The 17,435-nt window shown below is 44.1% G+C and overlaps 1 protein-coding gene across 1 annotated transcript in view; it reads left to right on the forward strand.

Moving 5' to 3' along the window:
* gse1b (Gse1 coiled-coil protein b) overlaps nt 1-17,435 on the forward strand; it is a 421,407-nt gene that overhangs the window by 369,368 nt on the left and 34,604 nt on the right. Inside the window, exons 3-4 of the mRNA XM_062026964.1 lie at nt 1,528-1,725; nt 11,266-11,474. Coding sequence (XP_061882948.1) covers nt 1,528-1,725; nt 11,266-11,474 — 407 coding nt within the window. The remainder of the gene's footprint in view (nt 1-1,527; nt 1,726-11,265; nt 11,475-17,435) is intronic.

Here is a 17,435-nt window from a genome sequence, read left to right on the forward strand (position 1 = left end):
TGAGGTCATGTGACATCGCAGCAGCTGCTAGGCTAAGAATTTCTGTTTTCTCACTCAGAGGGAGAGAGCACGAAGGGGAGAGATAGGCAGCGCGTGTGGTGTGTTGCTTTGTTAGATAAGCTCCAAACGGTCTTTGTGAGAGGCAGCGCCACAGACAGGAAAAGGCAGGCGGGGAGGGAGAGCGGGCGGACCAGGCTCGGCGAGAGCAGATAGATAGACACCAGGGAGCAGGAGCAGGAAGATGGTGTGCGTCCTGTCAGCGGCCGTCTGTGTGCACCGGTGTGGGCTGAAGATGCAGCAGACTTGGGGGATCCAGACACTTCCACTCCTTTGTGCAGTAAGGAGATACAACCGCGCTGTCTGTTTGTCTCTTGGGAGGGAGGAGTGGTGTTCGGGTGTGGGGGAGAGGATATGAACTGTGGCCAGACCTCCGGATGTGTGTGTGTGTATCTGTCAAGCTTTACGCTCGTCCGTGTGGCTTCATGTGTGTGGTGGGCGTTCCGCCTTACAGCGTCTCTATATCTTTTTTTTACCCGCTTTGCTGACTTCTCCAGTCTCTTTCCACGAGGAACGGGGGTCCACTAAGTTGCGTTGCAGGACAGGGCAGTGTGTGTTTGCCATTCTCCCAACGGCGCAGTGTGTATTGTTCAGTCAGTAGTCATTGTTGACTCTATTATTAATTGTGCGCCGGGTTCACACGGAGTGCAGCGGGTAACTGAGGGGTTAAAGGCAGGACTGTCTAAGAGCTGTTGGGATTGTCAAACACATAACTCTGGTCCTCAGACTTTTTGGGCAAACCCAAGTATAAATCCTATATATACAAATGTGCTATCGATATTTTGAAAAACGTCAATACCTTTACTATTGGGCTGTCTTCATGGATGCCCTTCTTGTGTTTGTTTCGCCAGAGCATGTAAGGCTACCACACACCCTTCTGGCATTTAGGGATTCCACTGTCTGAGGGGCTGTCAACGCGGTGTCACCTTTCAGCACACATGCACATACACACACGCACGCAGGAGAGAAAAGGAACCACCTTTCACCCTTTCTTCCCCCTCCCAACCACCTCGTGCTAAAAATCTGCCTTTTCTGTGAGCGGCGATAACAGGGACAGTTATCAGACAAGGTACAATCGCCCTGAGTGTGACGAAGCATGCGCTGTTCCTGTGTTGTGCACAGTCTCACCTTTGACCTCGAGCAGACACACAGCCAGACTTGTAGTTCTTGATGACCTGCCCTCGTGACCTCCCACCTCTGACCTAAAACTATACAATGAAAGCTCCCCCTGCCCCTCACAACACCAATCCCCATCCGCTCCAGCTGTCACAGAAACTCAGCAGCACACTTCCACTGTGTGCTCGGGACCTTTGTATGTTTTCTTTTTGGAATCCATTTCAACTGTCTTGTTTATTTACTGTACACATTCCTTGTTCAATAATGTATTCTTTTTTGCTTACATCTGGAGACATGTTTGACAGTTAACACAATTGTATTGAAATACCCCTCTCTCTTCTGTCCACTTTTCAGGCATGAGCCATGAGCCAAAGTCACCATCCTTAGGAATGATCTCCACGGCAACCCGTACAACGGCGACAGTCAGCCCCCTCACCCAGTCGCCTCTTAACGGCTCCATCGTAGCCAATGGAAGCCCGGCTGCACAGTCGGCTCACTCTGGATTTGCCGCTGCCCTCCGAAAACTGGCAAAACAGGCAGAAGAACCACGAGGTAAAGTTGTGATGCTAGCGTAAAATCTGAGCCTCCATGGATGTTGTGTTGGTACCGGATAATTGTTCCTATTTATGTTTGTGTCTTTTATGGAAAGTTATTAATTGAGATGGATTGATTACCCCTCAAGAAAAGTGGGATAAGGAGGAGCTACTGACCCTTTTAATGGGATCTTTGTGTGTATCCAAATAGGATATGTATGTTTGTGCATCACAGTATGCCACTGGAATTTTAGCTAACGTGGTAAGTTGTGTAGGAGTGCGTGATATAGACAATATAACAGCTGAGATAGGCTCCAGCACCCCCCGCGACCCCAAAAGGGATAAGCGGTAGAAAATGGATGGATGGATGGATGATATACATTTGGCTGACGATAGAGCGTTTAATTCAATGGTTATATGATGATAATGCATGTTGATAAAACATTAAATCTGTGTCCCGCAAATTTGATAGCGACAAGCAAACCAACGCCGTGTCCTCAATGCAATGTAGCGTCTTTGCTAGCAGCTAACGTCCCTCCAGAGTGCAGTAAAGCCATATCGTAGCCAGCAATTCTCGCCCACGTGGCGGCAAATAAGGTAATTGTTTTTACAAGTGTCATCACCAGAGGGCGCAGAATAGCTAAACATGTTTCACCGCTAAGCTACAGCTCTTGAATGATTGTAAACAAACGTGGGCAGATCAATACAAATATTGACAGTATCGACCCCAATTAAATAATCTCGATACTACAGTGGTTACATCAATATTTTGCATTTTCCAACAATATTTTCTTGTTTTTTTCTTGTTTACAAAGTCTTAAAAATAACTCCCTCTACACAGGAGGGCTTAAAGAGCAAAAACCAAAGTCTTAAAAATAACTCCCTCTACACAGGAGGGCTTAAAGAGCAAAAACCAAATTATTTAAAGGAGAGGCAATAGTGGCGAATAATATAAATATTCAAGTGATATTGTTTTTTTTGTAAGATTATAATTTGTAATCAAAATTAAAACATTTAATTAAACATTAAACATTGCAAGTATTAGCTTTGGACTAACCAATAAAGCCCCTGTAACTCTTTGGTAATGGATCGACATCCACATTTGTATTGTATTGAAACAACAGAAGAATAAGTGTTAATTATATTTTATCACAAGTGAAGATAGAACCCTGTTACAACAGAAAGTGACCAGATATTAACAGTAAATTAGCAAGTAGAACAATGATAATTAATAACACAATACAGATACTACTATACATGACACAATATGTTACCTCATACGTCAGCAGCCAAATTAGGAGTCTTTGTAACCTATTTAGAAATGGCTCTATTATTAATTATATGCCAAATAATATATTGTGATGCAAAAAGCTGCAAAATATATATATATATATATTGTTTTATATATTTTAGGTCATATCATTCATCCCTAGTGTAGTGTTACATGCATAAGATCTTATGTTATAACCTGATTGGAACATTGAATAGGAAAACCCTTGTTTATGGAGTTTATTGGGGTGTTTGTGTTTTCATACAGTATCTATGTCTAGACTCGGCTGGCCCCGTTGTCCACCCTCACTCTAGCTCTTAAATCAGATGCCACGTTTGCATCCCGGCTGTCCCTGGGCACATGGCACCCCCTGCATAGGATTTATTACGTGCAGATAGGGAGAGAACTCGGCTCTCATCACCTCTCTCTTGAGCCTTCTCCCCCCTTCATCTCACTTCACGTCCCTAACCCTGCACACACGCTCTATTACTTTCCACTCCAACAGAAAAATCCCCCCTTCCAGAAGCCATTTCTGTCACCTGGTTGTTAACCTTTTTTGTCTCTGACTTGCTTTTTTTTATCGATTTTTTTCCTCTTATCTCTCTGCTGCTTGGTTTTTTAATATATACTTTTTGCATCTCCCGGCAATAGGAGCATATGAATATGATTATTTGTCTTTGTGTACAAACAGGCACCAGATCATGACTGATAAAGCCCCTTTTTTGATTAAAAACACAAAATAGCCATTTGGGTTTTTTTCTGTGGCTTGCTGACTATTCCGCCCGGCTGGTGTAGGATGTGCTTCATACATGAGTCAGTCGTCAAGGCACAAGGGCATGCGACTCCACTTGTGTTTTGGAGCCATGACCCTGGGGTGGCAGGAGGCATGTCACCCCTAGAGCTGCAGCCATGACTGTGTCTGCTGAGCCTGTATTTATAGGCTACACACCCCAACACCCCCGCACATGCAAACAGTTGTCTTTGCAACCTTGTAAGCAAGCATGCTGCTGCCTGCCGTCTTTTCATGAGCTGCCTCGACTCAATCTCTGGTGAGTTGTGCAGCATGCCGTCTATGGGATAGCATGACTCACCGTTCCATGGCCTGGAGGAATTAGCTCGGTGTGAGTGCTGCTATCACCGCCTCCAGCTGCTCAACTGATTTGAGCCCCCGAGCACCCTTGCTGGTTATGTGCACATATTGCACGCACAGACACATGCATTGTCGCTTGTCTGTGGCAAGTATAATGAATAGTTCTGTGTACCGAGTGTTGCCCTGAAGAAAGAGCTGATGGATAATGAGCATCAAAGCGACATAAAAGCACACACACGCACACACAAATGCTGATAACACGCTGCCTCAAAAAGCATGGCCCGCTGATATGTGATTAATTAGGCAGATCTGGGTTTAATCCTCACAGTTGTTTCCTCTCACACGCCTGTCGACACAACATAACTGGTTTCATACCAACTGTTGCACCATGCCTGGAAATGGAGTGAACACACAGAGAGGGAACAAAGGTGCAAAACATAGTGGAGTACATTAGCAAGAAACAAAGGTGATTTGGAAGTGATTAGCAGATTTGTAAAAAACCTGGCGTTTTATTTAGATTGTGTGTGTGTGTCCGGAGGCTCTCCTTGTTTCTTGCAGCCCAGAGCATGCTGGGACAGCGAGCCAGTGTGTCTCTGACCTCTCCATCTGGAGCCTGCCTGGAGCTCACACAGCCTGGCTGCACTGTGCATGTATCTTCAAGGCAAAAGCCTCCAGGCTGTGACTGTCGCTGACACGCTCAAAAACAATCTCATTTGACAACACGCACAACACAACACCCCCAAACTCCACCCTCAGGTCTTTACCACAAAATCTTGCATGTGTCTCTCATCAGTTTCAGCGCTGCATTTTAGTGCAATGTACGGTTTGTACAGTCAGCAGAAGAAACACAAGCTTCCCTTCTGTTCCCGCCATCCCCTCTGCCATTTTTTTCTTTCTTGGCACTGCAACACACACTTCATGCATCCCTCTAACTTCAGACGACCCACAGTGATGAGACCATGCATAGGAGCAGGTGTATGCTGCATTTCTGTGCATCAGGATGTCTTTAGAAGTGCATGTGTTGTGCAATGGCATATGGATGTAGGGCTGGCTGGGTGCTTTTACGCACCCCAGGTGTGAAATGGACGGTTTAATTAAGTGCTAATGTTCTTGTAATGCATGCTGGGAAAGAGGGGGAGCCGGGGTGTCTTGGTGGGCCGGATTAGGCTGTTTTGCAGCAGTGGAAGAGCTTGATTGAGGCAAGCTGGCAACACCAAACAGTTTATGGAATTGTGTTCCTGCTTAAGGTTAGCGATCCAGCTTAACAATAATTAAAGCTACTGCTCTCAATGAAAGAGACTACCTGCTGAGAACCCGTGATGGTTTGTTTTGGATGAAGTCACGGATGAAGGCGGAAGCTTCTGCAGGGAACGAGACCCCTGAGCTTGGTTTGTTGTCTGTCGATAAGTACTATGCTTTCAATGTGTGCGCATGTGTGCGCATGTGTGGCTCAGCTTGTGCGGTCAAGTGTGGAGGCAGTCTGCAAGAGTGGAGACTGGTAATAGAGGAGGCGATCCAGAAAAAAGAATGAGATAAATCAAACAGCTTGAGTTGCCTTGCTCACTTTCTCTCCTCACTCTTTACGACTTTTGTCTTTTTCTCGCTCACTGTCTTTCCAAAACCTTACATCCCATAGAGAGTTTCATGCCATAATGTTCTTGGTTTTGAACCTTCTTGTTTGGTGAAGACATCAATAAAGAAATCCTCTGAGACTGCTTAAGAAGGTGTTTCCTCTATATTCATTAATGGTTTATTTGTCCCCTGGGTGCAGACACACCGACATAAACATACAGTTTAAAAATATAACATTTACATTATATTTTTATTTGAGCCTGAGGCCTAACTAGACCTCTTCACATTAAATGGGACATGATGATTGTAATATACATTTAAAACACTTCCTTGTGGTATAGATACAAACTATTTGATATGCATTGGTGTAAATCTTTCTTCACAGTTACTTTTGTAACCTTTTTTTTTTTTTAAGTCTGTCTGCAAGATGTTCGTTTTTCAAGGCGTTCCCAGATTGTGAATAAAACCCCACCCCACCCTCTCCAAAATTATTATAGTTTATCTTTTAAAAATGTACACTCTTTGAATATATATCTTGAAGTTGTCAATGATATTTGTTCCAGGCACAACAAAAATAAACTTCATAAACCTTACATATTTTCACCCGGTCACACCATTTGGTACACCCGCACACTCACCAATCGGTTTGGACTCCGCATAAGAAACGGCTGCTTTTAGAAGCATTATGTTATTATGCGTATGCCAAGATTTATATGATTTTTTTTTGTGTTAACCAGAGGAGCTCGTCCCCCTCTGGTTGAGAGTATGACTTAATGTTACACCCAGCGAACAGAGGCATACAAAAATTGTCCACAGAGTCCACGTTAAGTAAACAATTAAGTTAGTTTAAATAATACTGACTTGACTATTCTAGGTAACAGTGACGTGCAGTCAGGGGAGGCAGGTGAGGCGGGGCCTCACGTGCCATCATGGAAAGAAAAAAAATTTAAAAAGAAAAAAAAATAATTAAATTGTTATATGTATCCAGTGATTATACTATAAAGTTATTTTCCATTTAACTTCACCAGTTTTAGATTATTTTTATTCAAAATCGCTGAATTTTCACATTTGCCGTTCAAATACTGAGAAGAGACTTGCGGTGAGTCACCAGCCAGTTGAGCTTCGCCATGGATTGCGCAATGACTCGGCTAACTGCTGGCCTGCTGTGCAGTGAGACCATATTGCTATATGAATTATATTATACATTTCCATAGTTTAGTTAGCTGAGGTATATAATGTACAGTGTATTTTGTCAACAACTGTATGTGTGTAACGTATTTCTTGTGCTGAGCAATCATAAAAATGCTGCGAAGACGCACTGGGTGAGGCTTGCAGTAATCCCGCCTCCTGGTGGTAGAGGGCGGTAGTGATCCCTGATATCATTCTTGCGACTACTCGGCTGCAGAAGAAGTGACAACAAGCAGCAACAGTTGGCAGCGATCGTTTATTTTTTCCTCTCGCCTGAACTTTTAACATGGAGGATTACATATCTAAAATAAAACAGTTTTCTAAACTGGACTTTCAATCGAAGCAGGAGGTAATAATTAAAAGAAGATCTCCATCGAGACAGAGAGACTTTTAAAACTGAAGAAAGATAAGGAAGACTTCTATAAACAAGTTATCAATGCTTTTGTTCAAAAGGAGCGGCGCATGGACTTCATTTATAAGTAAAGGTAAGACCATAATAAAGTTTTTTTTATTAAATGTGCTTTTTTGTGTGCTACAGTTTGTATGTGTAAAGTTAAAGTTAAGTTAAAGTACCAATGATTGTCACACACACTAGGTGTGGTGAAATTTGTCCTCTGCATTTGACCCATCCCCTTGCTCACCCCCTGGGAGGTGAGGGGAGCAGTGGGGAGCAGTGGGCAGCAGCGGCGTCGCGCCCAAGAATCATTTTTGGTGATTTAACCCCCAATTCCAACCCTTGAGGCTGAGTGCCAGGCAGGGAAGAATGCTGGTATGAGCTTTTAAACATAACCCGTTAACTACTGCCAATCAAATGGTGAATAAGATACTCTTTAGGGTTCATATGTTTGTAAATCTGACTGTGATGAAGTCAGTGCCTCACCAGCCATGAACCTCACCGCACGTCACTGCTAGGTAAACATGCTTATACCCACTTTCCATCAGTCTGTAGAGTTGCATTGAAGGTATGAGAAAGCCTCTCGGAATATTCTCAACACCTGTTTCCATGCAAATCTTGTATTGAACAAAAGCATATTGAAATTAGGGCTGGGCGATATGGCCTTTTTTTAATATCTCGATATTTTTAGGCCATATCGCGATACACGATATATATCTCGATATTTTGCCTTTGTCTTGAATGAACACTTGATACATATAATCACAGCAGTATGATGATTCTATGTGTCTACAATAAAACATTCTTGTTCATACTGCATTAATATATGCTCATTTTAAACTTTCATGCAGAGAGGGAAATCACAACTAAGTCAATTGACCAACACTGTATTTATTAAACAGTTATTAAGCAGTGGCACAAACATTCATTTCATTTCAAAACAGAAAGTGCAAAATTGCCAGACATTTTAAAACAAGCTATTAGTGCACTTTTGTGCATGATGGCTCTAAGATGACAAATCAAAACAACACTAAATTAAAGTGCACTTTTTGTACAGAACGCCACTACAATAGTTTAAAACAAATAAAGTGCACTTTTGTACATGATGTCACACAAGATATTTCAATAATTGTCAAATAAAAGTTAGCTGCTTAATAGGAAATCAAATTGTGTACGTCCTTCGCTATGTGGTAGGTTCCTGCGGACATTATCTCATTTGTTGTTGACTATTTTTTTCATACGGTATTGAACTGGAAATGTTTGCCTCAGCATTTTGATGGTGTGGGCGTGTGGCACCGAACGGAGATGTTGACATGCGGAGTAAGCACTCTACATTCTATAGCAGGTGACTTTTCAAATGATGCTACATATTAGCAGTAATGCTACTTTTTGTAGCAATGCATTTTCCCCACACTTGACAAATTATGGTTGTCTGTTCGACATATTCCCACTTGAAGCCAAACCACCACCAGACGATGGACCCCGTGCTGTTTTTCTTGGGAATTAATTCTTCCTTCATTTGTTACCAGATTCGCATCTTCTTTCTCTCGTATTACCACTCGCACCACAACTAACTTTAGCCATGCTGCTACCTCTCTGCTGCGCGAGGGCGTATATGTATGTGACGTATGACGTGACAGTATGTGACGTATGTAAGAAGGACAGACAAGAAAGAGTGGGAAGAGCCTGCAGTGTAATGTCTGCAGCTAAAAGCAACTGCGTGAGAACGTATACTCGAATATTACGATATAGTCATTTTCTATATCGCACAGAGACAAACCCGCGATATATCGCGGATATCAATATATCGCCCAGCCCTAATTGAAATACAGATAATATAGCATCATATGATTTCACATAATTTTATAGAATTGTTGCGTTCTTGTTCTTCAAACAAGAAAATCAGGTGTTGTGTTGGAGCGGTGCGTTTTTTGCGTTTAGTTTATTTTGAACATTAACACACTTACAGTATAATACATCACACATTATTTCATGTCCGAAAAGGAGTAGGAAGAAGCAAAGCTTGTTTGGTGAGAAGGGGGTTAATGAAGGAATTATATCTTAATGCTCTTTGTTGTCAGATAACTATTTTATTTTCCTTTCCCATTCACCTGCTTCTCTTGCTGCTCACTTAATTATTTAGGCTGTTCTGCTTCTTCACCAGTCTTGTCTATAACATGGGAAGGAAGGGGGAAGCAGAGGAGATGGAATGAGGGGTTAGTGGTGATTGTGGTGGTGGTGGGAAAACGAGATGGAGTGGAGGTCTGTTGCTTAGCAGTACAGCATCAGTGTGATCACCCCCTCCCCTCCTTTCATCTCTTCCTCTTCTTACCTTCTAGCCTCATTTGTTCCCCCTCCCTTATGCATGCATATTGAGTGTGTATGTGTGTGGTGAGTGAATAGGCTGTGACACGAGAGCTGTATTAAGCGTACCTTCGTTCCCCAGGCTGAGTGGGCAGCTATTGATTGGCCTAGTCTTGCAGAGGAAAGTAATGGCTCACCGAGGTGAGGGGGTAGGATTAAGCCACTAATTGCCTTTGTGTAGACAAGACATGCTTCCCCAACATCCTCACCCCATGTGCACCCCTTGTCATCCACCTATTGTTTCACCTCACACCTCTTTTGCACTCTGCTTCGCTTTTTTTTTTTAACCCCAGTCACCGCCTATCTCATTTTTCATTTGTCATGTCTCACCTCACGTGTCATCACCGCTCTTGTCTTTTTGCCCCCCCATGGACTTTCCTCTTTCTTCCCACCATAGATTTTCAGGTTTCTGGACAGTCGTCTTATTGCTAATATTGATTACTTCCATTATCTAGTGGTATTAGTCAGAATGAGGTGTTTAAAATCTGTCGAAGCCCTGATCGCACGCACCCATTATGAGATGATGTTGTATATTCATTTGCCACAGTAACCTTTGCAGGCATATGGACTTGTGGTTTATGTTATGATGGTGTGATAGTGTGTAGGAAGAAGATCTGAAACTCGCCTGTGGTTTCAACTGCTCTTCTTTTGCACATATTGTCAATGCACACACTACCTGCATGGAAATTCTCTTTTGCACTCATCCCCTGACTTGCATGTCCCAGTGAGACCAGGTGACCCAGTTTGACAGCGTAAAGCTGTGATTTTGATGAGGTATGTGGAGACCCTGTGGTCAAGATTACAGATAAACGCGCAACGACAGCAAGGACCCTTGTTAGGTAAATCTGAGCCTATCTGCATACAATGAGTTGAATATATGCAGTTGTAAAACGGAACCACAGTAATGTGTGAATGTGAGCATGTCATTTGGGAGCTTTGGGACTACAAAGAGAGAAAGTGAGAAGTGAGGAAAGTGAGGCATGTGACCAGACTGTGACCCTGTGCTGAAGGCTGTCCCTGGAGGGTTTTGTAAATGTGACAAAGCCTCTGTGGCGCAGCAGCAGAGAAGCTCATTGGGCCAGCTTCTTCCCACCTGCTGTGACTGTGTGTGTGTGCGTGCATGCAATGGAATTGCAGACCAGTGTGTGTGTGGTGTGTGTATACATTCGCTGCAAGTTTTTCACTCTCGAGCTGTGTTTCTGTGGTGTGGTGAGACTCTGACTCTCACAAGGCTGCTCATCGTAATCACTGTCACTCCATAATAGGGGCCTAGAGCCATCCATCTGGCCGTGTGTTTATGTGTGTGTGTGTGTGTGTGTGTGTGTGTGTGTGTGTTATCTGTTGCTCTTGGAGTGCTACAAATCCCCTTTGGGTTTTTCTAAGAGAGTGAACAAATTGCCTTTATCTATGAATCATGAGAGGAAAAATAATTATCGATAACAAATAGTTTTGTAAACTAACAAAAAAGCAGGTCTTTTTTCCCATCAATTGAATTATACAAATTTTGATATAACGATTAATCATGTCCATGCTCAGCTTCTTGTTAATGTGCTTTCGGATCATACATTTTACTTTACCGTTCAGTCCTCCTTTTATTAGTAGTGTAAAGCACAGGGTAACATCATCCTTGCTTTATCACTTTTTGTATCGTAATCATTTACCTTCTCTTGTCGTTCCCCAGCCGCCTCCTCCATCAGCAGTGAATCCTCCCCAGTGTCATCGCCAGCGACCAATCACAGCTCTCCAGTCAGTACGCCCAAGAGGGGTCCTCTTGGTCCAGGGCCTGTTCTGGTTCCCCCAGCAGGCCACAGCGTGCCAAACACTCCGCCCGTCGTCACCATTGCGCCAACCAAGACTAGCAACGGCCTCTGGAGGAGCGAGGGACGCCAGGTAAAAAAAACATGGACCCTTTCTAATAGCTGTTATGTTTCAATGCTTGTGTACGCCCTCCCTCCTCTTGTGTGACATCTAAGCTGCAAAGTTCACTCTTCAGCTTGCCAGTTACTGTGCACACGGACAGGCTCATGAGAGATTAATTGACTTTGTCGCTGACCTGTTACTCAGTATATTTGACATATGTACTGTACATGTTGCATAGCTAACAGGGCAATGAACATCATTCCCCACCCTCCCTCACGCCACCATTCTTCCCTCACCCCCCTTTGGCTCCATGCCTTAAACAATGCCAGCTGCCACCGGGCCTTCGAGGTGACAGCCGCAACGGCAGCTAACATCTGTGCCCCTCCAGCGCCTCCCCCTACTTAACCCTCTTGCCCTTGCAGCAGCCGCTCCCAAGTCCACCGCCTTTAGCCTCCAACCACACATCTAATCCCACCTTCCTCACCCACGCAGTCAAGTGCATCCTCCACCTCATAAGTCCTGACACCCAGTCGCTGTTATGTAGTAGGGCGCAAGAAAGAGCGAGGAAGGGAGAGCTGCTTGCTTTGATAAGGAGTGGATTATGGATTATGGTCTTGCTTTAAGCCTTCTTATCTCAGCTCAGGGCTAATGGTGGAGGCCAACTGCACGGTTATGGACAGCACTTGGCACCATGCGCAAACCGGCCAAGACACATTGACAGCTCTGAAGGGGCATGGAGATGGCTACTGGAATTCGGTTCTATAATGGCACTGGTGCTGACATAAACGGTAGAAACAAGATTGAATAAAGAAGTACGGATGTTAAATGGATGTAGTCTCAACCACCTGCAACAAGCGCTTGATGGTGATATTGTGCAAGAAACGTCCTGTAAGTAGGCACACAGTCTAATGCTCTTTTTGAACTTTATTGACGACTTGAACATGCCAACAGTAGCCCTAAGGTCCAACACCGCTTGTGATGCAGACAACACTTCCTCATTGTTCCCCAATCATGGTCACGGCGAGCAACCCCGAAATCGTTAGAATCAAAATTAGAACACAATCATGTCATGTTTTTACACAGCCTCTGTGTTCTGTATTGTTGCTTATTGTTGATTGTATTTCTTATTTTGTATGCTGGTGGCATAATCTGATCCTGATCAGATGCCCTTAACACCTCATCCTGCTCTTCTCAGTATTGTGATATATTGCAATATTGTACATAGTTCACTGATAAATATTAAATACAGGTTATAGATGTGTACACTACATCAGGTGTTTTCATACTCCTTTTGGTTCTGGGGCCACATATACACAAATTAAATGTTAAATGGGCCAGACCTCTAATTGTAATTATCCATAAATAACAATGTTACCTTTGTTTTCTTGCAAATAAGTAAAAGTACATAAGAACATCTTTATATTTATTTAAATATCCATTTACAAATTGTATAATGAATGACCTCAGATTTCTCAAGACAAGTGTTTTCACAAATACAAAAACAACAACATTTGAATCAAAGGTATTTGGAACTAAAAAATACAGCAACATATAGATAATTATCTTCTCTTGTTTTATTTGTGCTTGTAAGGTGTCATACTTTTTTGCCTTGACAAGTGACGCTAAATATCATGTTACATTCCTTGAGCAGAGACACTTGTTGATTACACACTAAGCACACGTGTTTAACATTCATTACTGAATGAATAGGAATTGGTTAATTTCTCTTGGAAAACTTTACTCTCATTATGCACTTCTATTATTTTTGAAAGAGACATTTTGGCTAATACGGGTGTGTAGGTGGGTTGAAACTAAACTAGTTTACACCTTGAATAGCAAAAGAAAAAAATGTCTTGAGTGCCAAAGTTGTGCCTCTTTGTAAACTCTAATTACATCAGTGCATGCCTCTCCTCTAACACAGTGCACTCCGAGTGGATGATTTAGGAATAGCATGGTATACATGTATTTTATTTACTTTCGAAATCAATCCAGCGAGCCGGATGAACCCATAGCAACACAGTTTTGGCCCACGGGCTGAACGTGACACCCCTGCACTAGATGACAGGTTGTCCAATGTATTATTATGAAGTCCAAATTCAAATGATCCATTTACTGTATTGCAGTTGTGCAGTGGATTAAGTCTTTGCCACTCAAACGTAAAGAAAATGTCCTCCACTTCTTATGCTGCCTTGCTCACCAGCGAGGAATAGTCGTACTGTGACACTTTGCGGTGCGGACGTCATCCTTGAGAACTGCTGTTCATGGCTCTCAACATTTCTGTTAAAATGTAGTCAAAAATACTTTTACTTTGTGTAAATAATAGTTTGTTAGTTTGTATGTTTATGAGCCTATGTTTGTGTGCTCCACCTACAATTGAAAAAGTATGTTGGCTTCCAGCAGCAGCTTAGTGGAAGAGGTTGAGGGACGACAAGGGACTGGAAGGGGGTTGTAGAACAAGGGTGGCCGAGTACAAGATGAAAAAGATGGCGTCATAGCATTGTCTGTATGTGATGCTCACTTCAGTGAGCACAAAGACCCCTGTGGTTACAGAGAGCCACAAGGCCATGGAGGTCACTGAATACCAAGCAAGCATGTTTGCATTAGTCCTATCTTTAACCTTCTTTACAGGATCTTATAAAAGCTTGTTTGTCGCTATGTTACATACAATATGAGCCCCGTTTTGTGTTCTGTGTCTCTCCCCGGCTGAGATGAGGCAGTCTTTCATAGAGGGGATAATGGCCAAGGCACTGACGGCATAAGGGTTTGGTGCGTTGGCATTTAGCTTTAATGACTGCAGGATTCAGCTCCCGCTGTGGCCCGTAATTGCTTTTTAATTGGCAATTTGGAGTCACGGCTCTATCTGAGAGGCGTAAACGAGCACTCTACAATGTGCGGGGTCTCACAGCCTTGGTGGAGGTTACGGGGCCTCACTCTCTTCTAGGAAGATGGCTGTAAATGCGTGCTGTCTTCAAGGCTCTGCATTTGTGTTTGTGAGCAGTGGCGTGTGTATGCTAAGCTGCTGTTAAAGAAAAGGAAAAAGGTTAAAGCGTAGGCTGCCACTGCCAAATGAATGAAGCGCATCTTTCTAATGAAGACTGCAGCCTTTGTACTCTACATGCATTTATTGTTTAATGCTTTTATGCATATTTGTACATAGTTTTGCATGTACAAACAGTACAGCGATAATGTTCTCAGAACTGGATCTTTTGTTGATCAGTTGAAACATAACAAGGACTTGCAGTGAGAGCGGAAAGGCAATCGCAAGATAGCAGCCGCACCGTGCTTTGTTGTCATGTTGGCTGTGTTGTTACATCTTCTTACAACGGGATTGCAGTGAAATTGGGTGGAAAGAAACAGTTGATTCTCGTGGTAATCAGCATCTGGGCATTGCACCAACCAACAGTTATTGAATCGCAGCCATCATTATGAAAAGCATGGTCCTGTCAGACACCATGCCCGGTGTGAAATGCCGAATATTGAACACATGTTTGACCCACATTTCATTTAATAGAACCCCATCCATCCATTTTCTACCGCTTATAACCAATAATCATAATTCATCAAATAAATGCATCTTACAAGATTGTGATTGTGTTTTTAAGCTATTGAAACATATAGCATGAATCTTTACATTCAGCCGCCCTAAAGAAAAAAATGAGTCGTATAAAGTTTAGGACAGGATACTTGCGACATTTGAATCGATACGTTGCCAATTTCTGGTACTTGATTATTGGGACCTTTTTTTTGGTGATTATTGGGACCTTTTTTTTGGTACTTCTGTGTGTGTTCTTGGGTTAATAAATGTTAATTTGTTTAATGATAAAATCTTAATTGTACCATATATGATTTAACATCCATCCATCCATCCATTTTTCTGCCGCTTATCAGAGTCCAGGTCGTGGGGGAAGCAGTCTAAGCAGAGATGCCCAGACTTCCCTGTCCCCGGCCACCTCCTCTAGTTCTACAGGGGGGATACCGAGGCATTCCCAGGCCAGCTGTAAGACATAGTCCCTCCAATGCGTCCTAGGTCTGCCCCAAGGTTTCCTCCCGGCTGGACATGCCCGTATCACCTCACCAGGGAGGCGTCCAGGAGGCATCCGTACTAGATGCCCAAGCCATCTCGGCTGGCTCCTCTCGACGTGAAGGAGCTGTGGCTCTACTCTGAGTCTCTCCCGGATGACCGAGCTCCTCACCCTATCTCTGAGGGTGATCCCAGACATCCTGTCGGAGGAAACTCATTTCTGCTGTTTGTATTCGCGACCTTGTCCTTTCGGTCATTACCCAAGGTTCATGACCATAGGTGAGGGTAGGAACGTAGCCCGACCTGTAAATCGAGAGCTTCGCCTTCTGGCTCAGCTCCTTCTTCACCTCAACAGACCAGTGCAGTGACTGCATCACTGCAGACGCCGCACTAATCCGTCAATCTTGCGTTCTATTTTTTCCTCACTCGTGAACAAGACCCCGAGATATTTGAACTCCTCCGCTTGAGGCAGAACTTCACTCCCGATCCGAGGGGTGCGGTCCACCCATTTCCGACTGAGAACCATGGCCTCAGATTTGGAGGTGCTGATCCTCATCCCAGTAGCTTCACACTCGGCTGCAAACCGCCCCAGTGAACGCTGAAGGTACCAGCCCGATGAAGCCAACAGGACCACATCATCTGCAAAAAGCAGGGATGCGATCCTCTGGCCACCAAACTGGAAACCCTCCACACCCTGACTGCGCATAGAAATTCTGTCCATAAAGATAATGAACAGGACCGGTGACGAAGGGCAGCCCTGGCAGAGTCCAACATCCACTGGGAACATGTCTGACTTATTACCGGCAATGCGAACCAGACTCCTGCTCCGCTTGTACAGGGACGTATGGCCCGTAGCAAAGGACCCTGGACCCCGTACTCCTGGAAAACCCCCCACAGGATGGACACGATTGAAGGCCTTTTCCAAATCCACAAAACACATGTGGACTTGTTGAGCAAACTCCCATGCCCACTCCAGTACCCTAGCGAGGGTATAAATCTGATCCTGCATACCACGACCAGGACGAAAACCACATTGTTACTCCTGAATCCGAGGTTCGACTAACAGCCGGACTCTCCTCTCTAGCACCCTGCGATGCCCCTTCTTGAAAAGGGGTACCGCCCCAGACTTCCACGCTATGTTGAAGAGACGTGTCAGCCACGACAGTCCCACAACTTCCAGAGCCTTGAGGTATTCGGGGCGAATCTCGTCCTCTCCTGGGGCCTTGCCACTGGGCAGTTTTTTGATTACCTCAGCAACTTCAGCTCCAGTGATGGACATGTCCGCGTTTGTGATCTCAGACTCTGCCTTCTCTACGGAAGGTGTGTCTGTAGGATTAAGGAGATCCTCAAAGTATACTTTCCACTGCCCAACTATATCCCTAGTAGTGGTCAGCAGGTTTCCGCCCCCACTATACACAGTGTGAACAGGACACTGCTTCCCCCTCCTGAGGCGTCGGATGGTTTGCCAGAATCTCTTTGAGGCGGACAGAAAATATTGCCACCGAACTCTTCCCATGCCCAAGTTTTTGCTTCCGCCTCCACTGAGGCCGCGGCTCGCTTGGCTTGTCGGTACCTGTCAGCTGCTTTGGGAGTCCCACAAGTGAGCCATACTCGGTAGGACTCTTTCTTCAGCTTGACGGCCCCCTTTACCCCTTGTGTCCACCATCGGGTTTGGCGGTTGCTGCCATGACAGGCACCAACCGCTCTGCGACCACAGCTCTGATCGGCAGCAGCAGCAATGGAGGTACGGAACACGCCCATTCGGACTCAATGTCCCCCATCTCCCTCGGAATGCAGTTGAAGTTTAAGTTCGGACTCAATGTCCCCCATCTCCCTCGGAATGCAGTTGAAGTTTAAGTTAATTTAACAGACCTGATAATGATAACTCTAATGTCCAGTTGTATTATCCTATTTTCTTACACTTCTTTGTATAATTTGCGAGTATTATTTAGTACAGTGTTTTTTAATAT

This window comes from Entelurus aequoreus, linkage group LG02, assembly GCF_033978785.1.
Source record: "Entelurus aequoreus isolate RoL-2023_Sb linkage group LG02, RoL_Eaeq_v1.1, whole genome shotgun sequence".
Lineage (NCBI taxonomy): Eukaryota > Metazoa > Chordata > Actinopteri > Syngnathiformes > Syngnathidae > Entelurus > Entelurus aequoreus.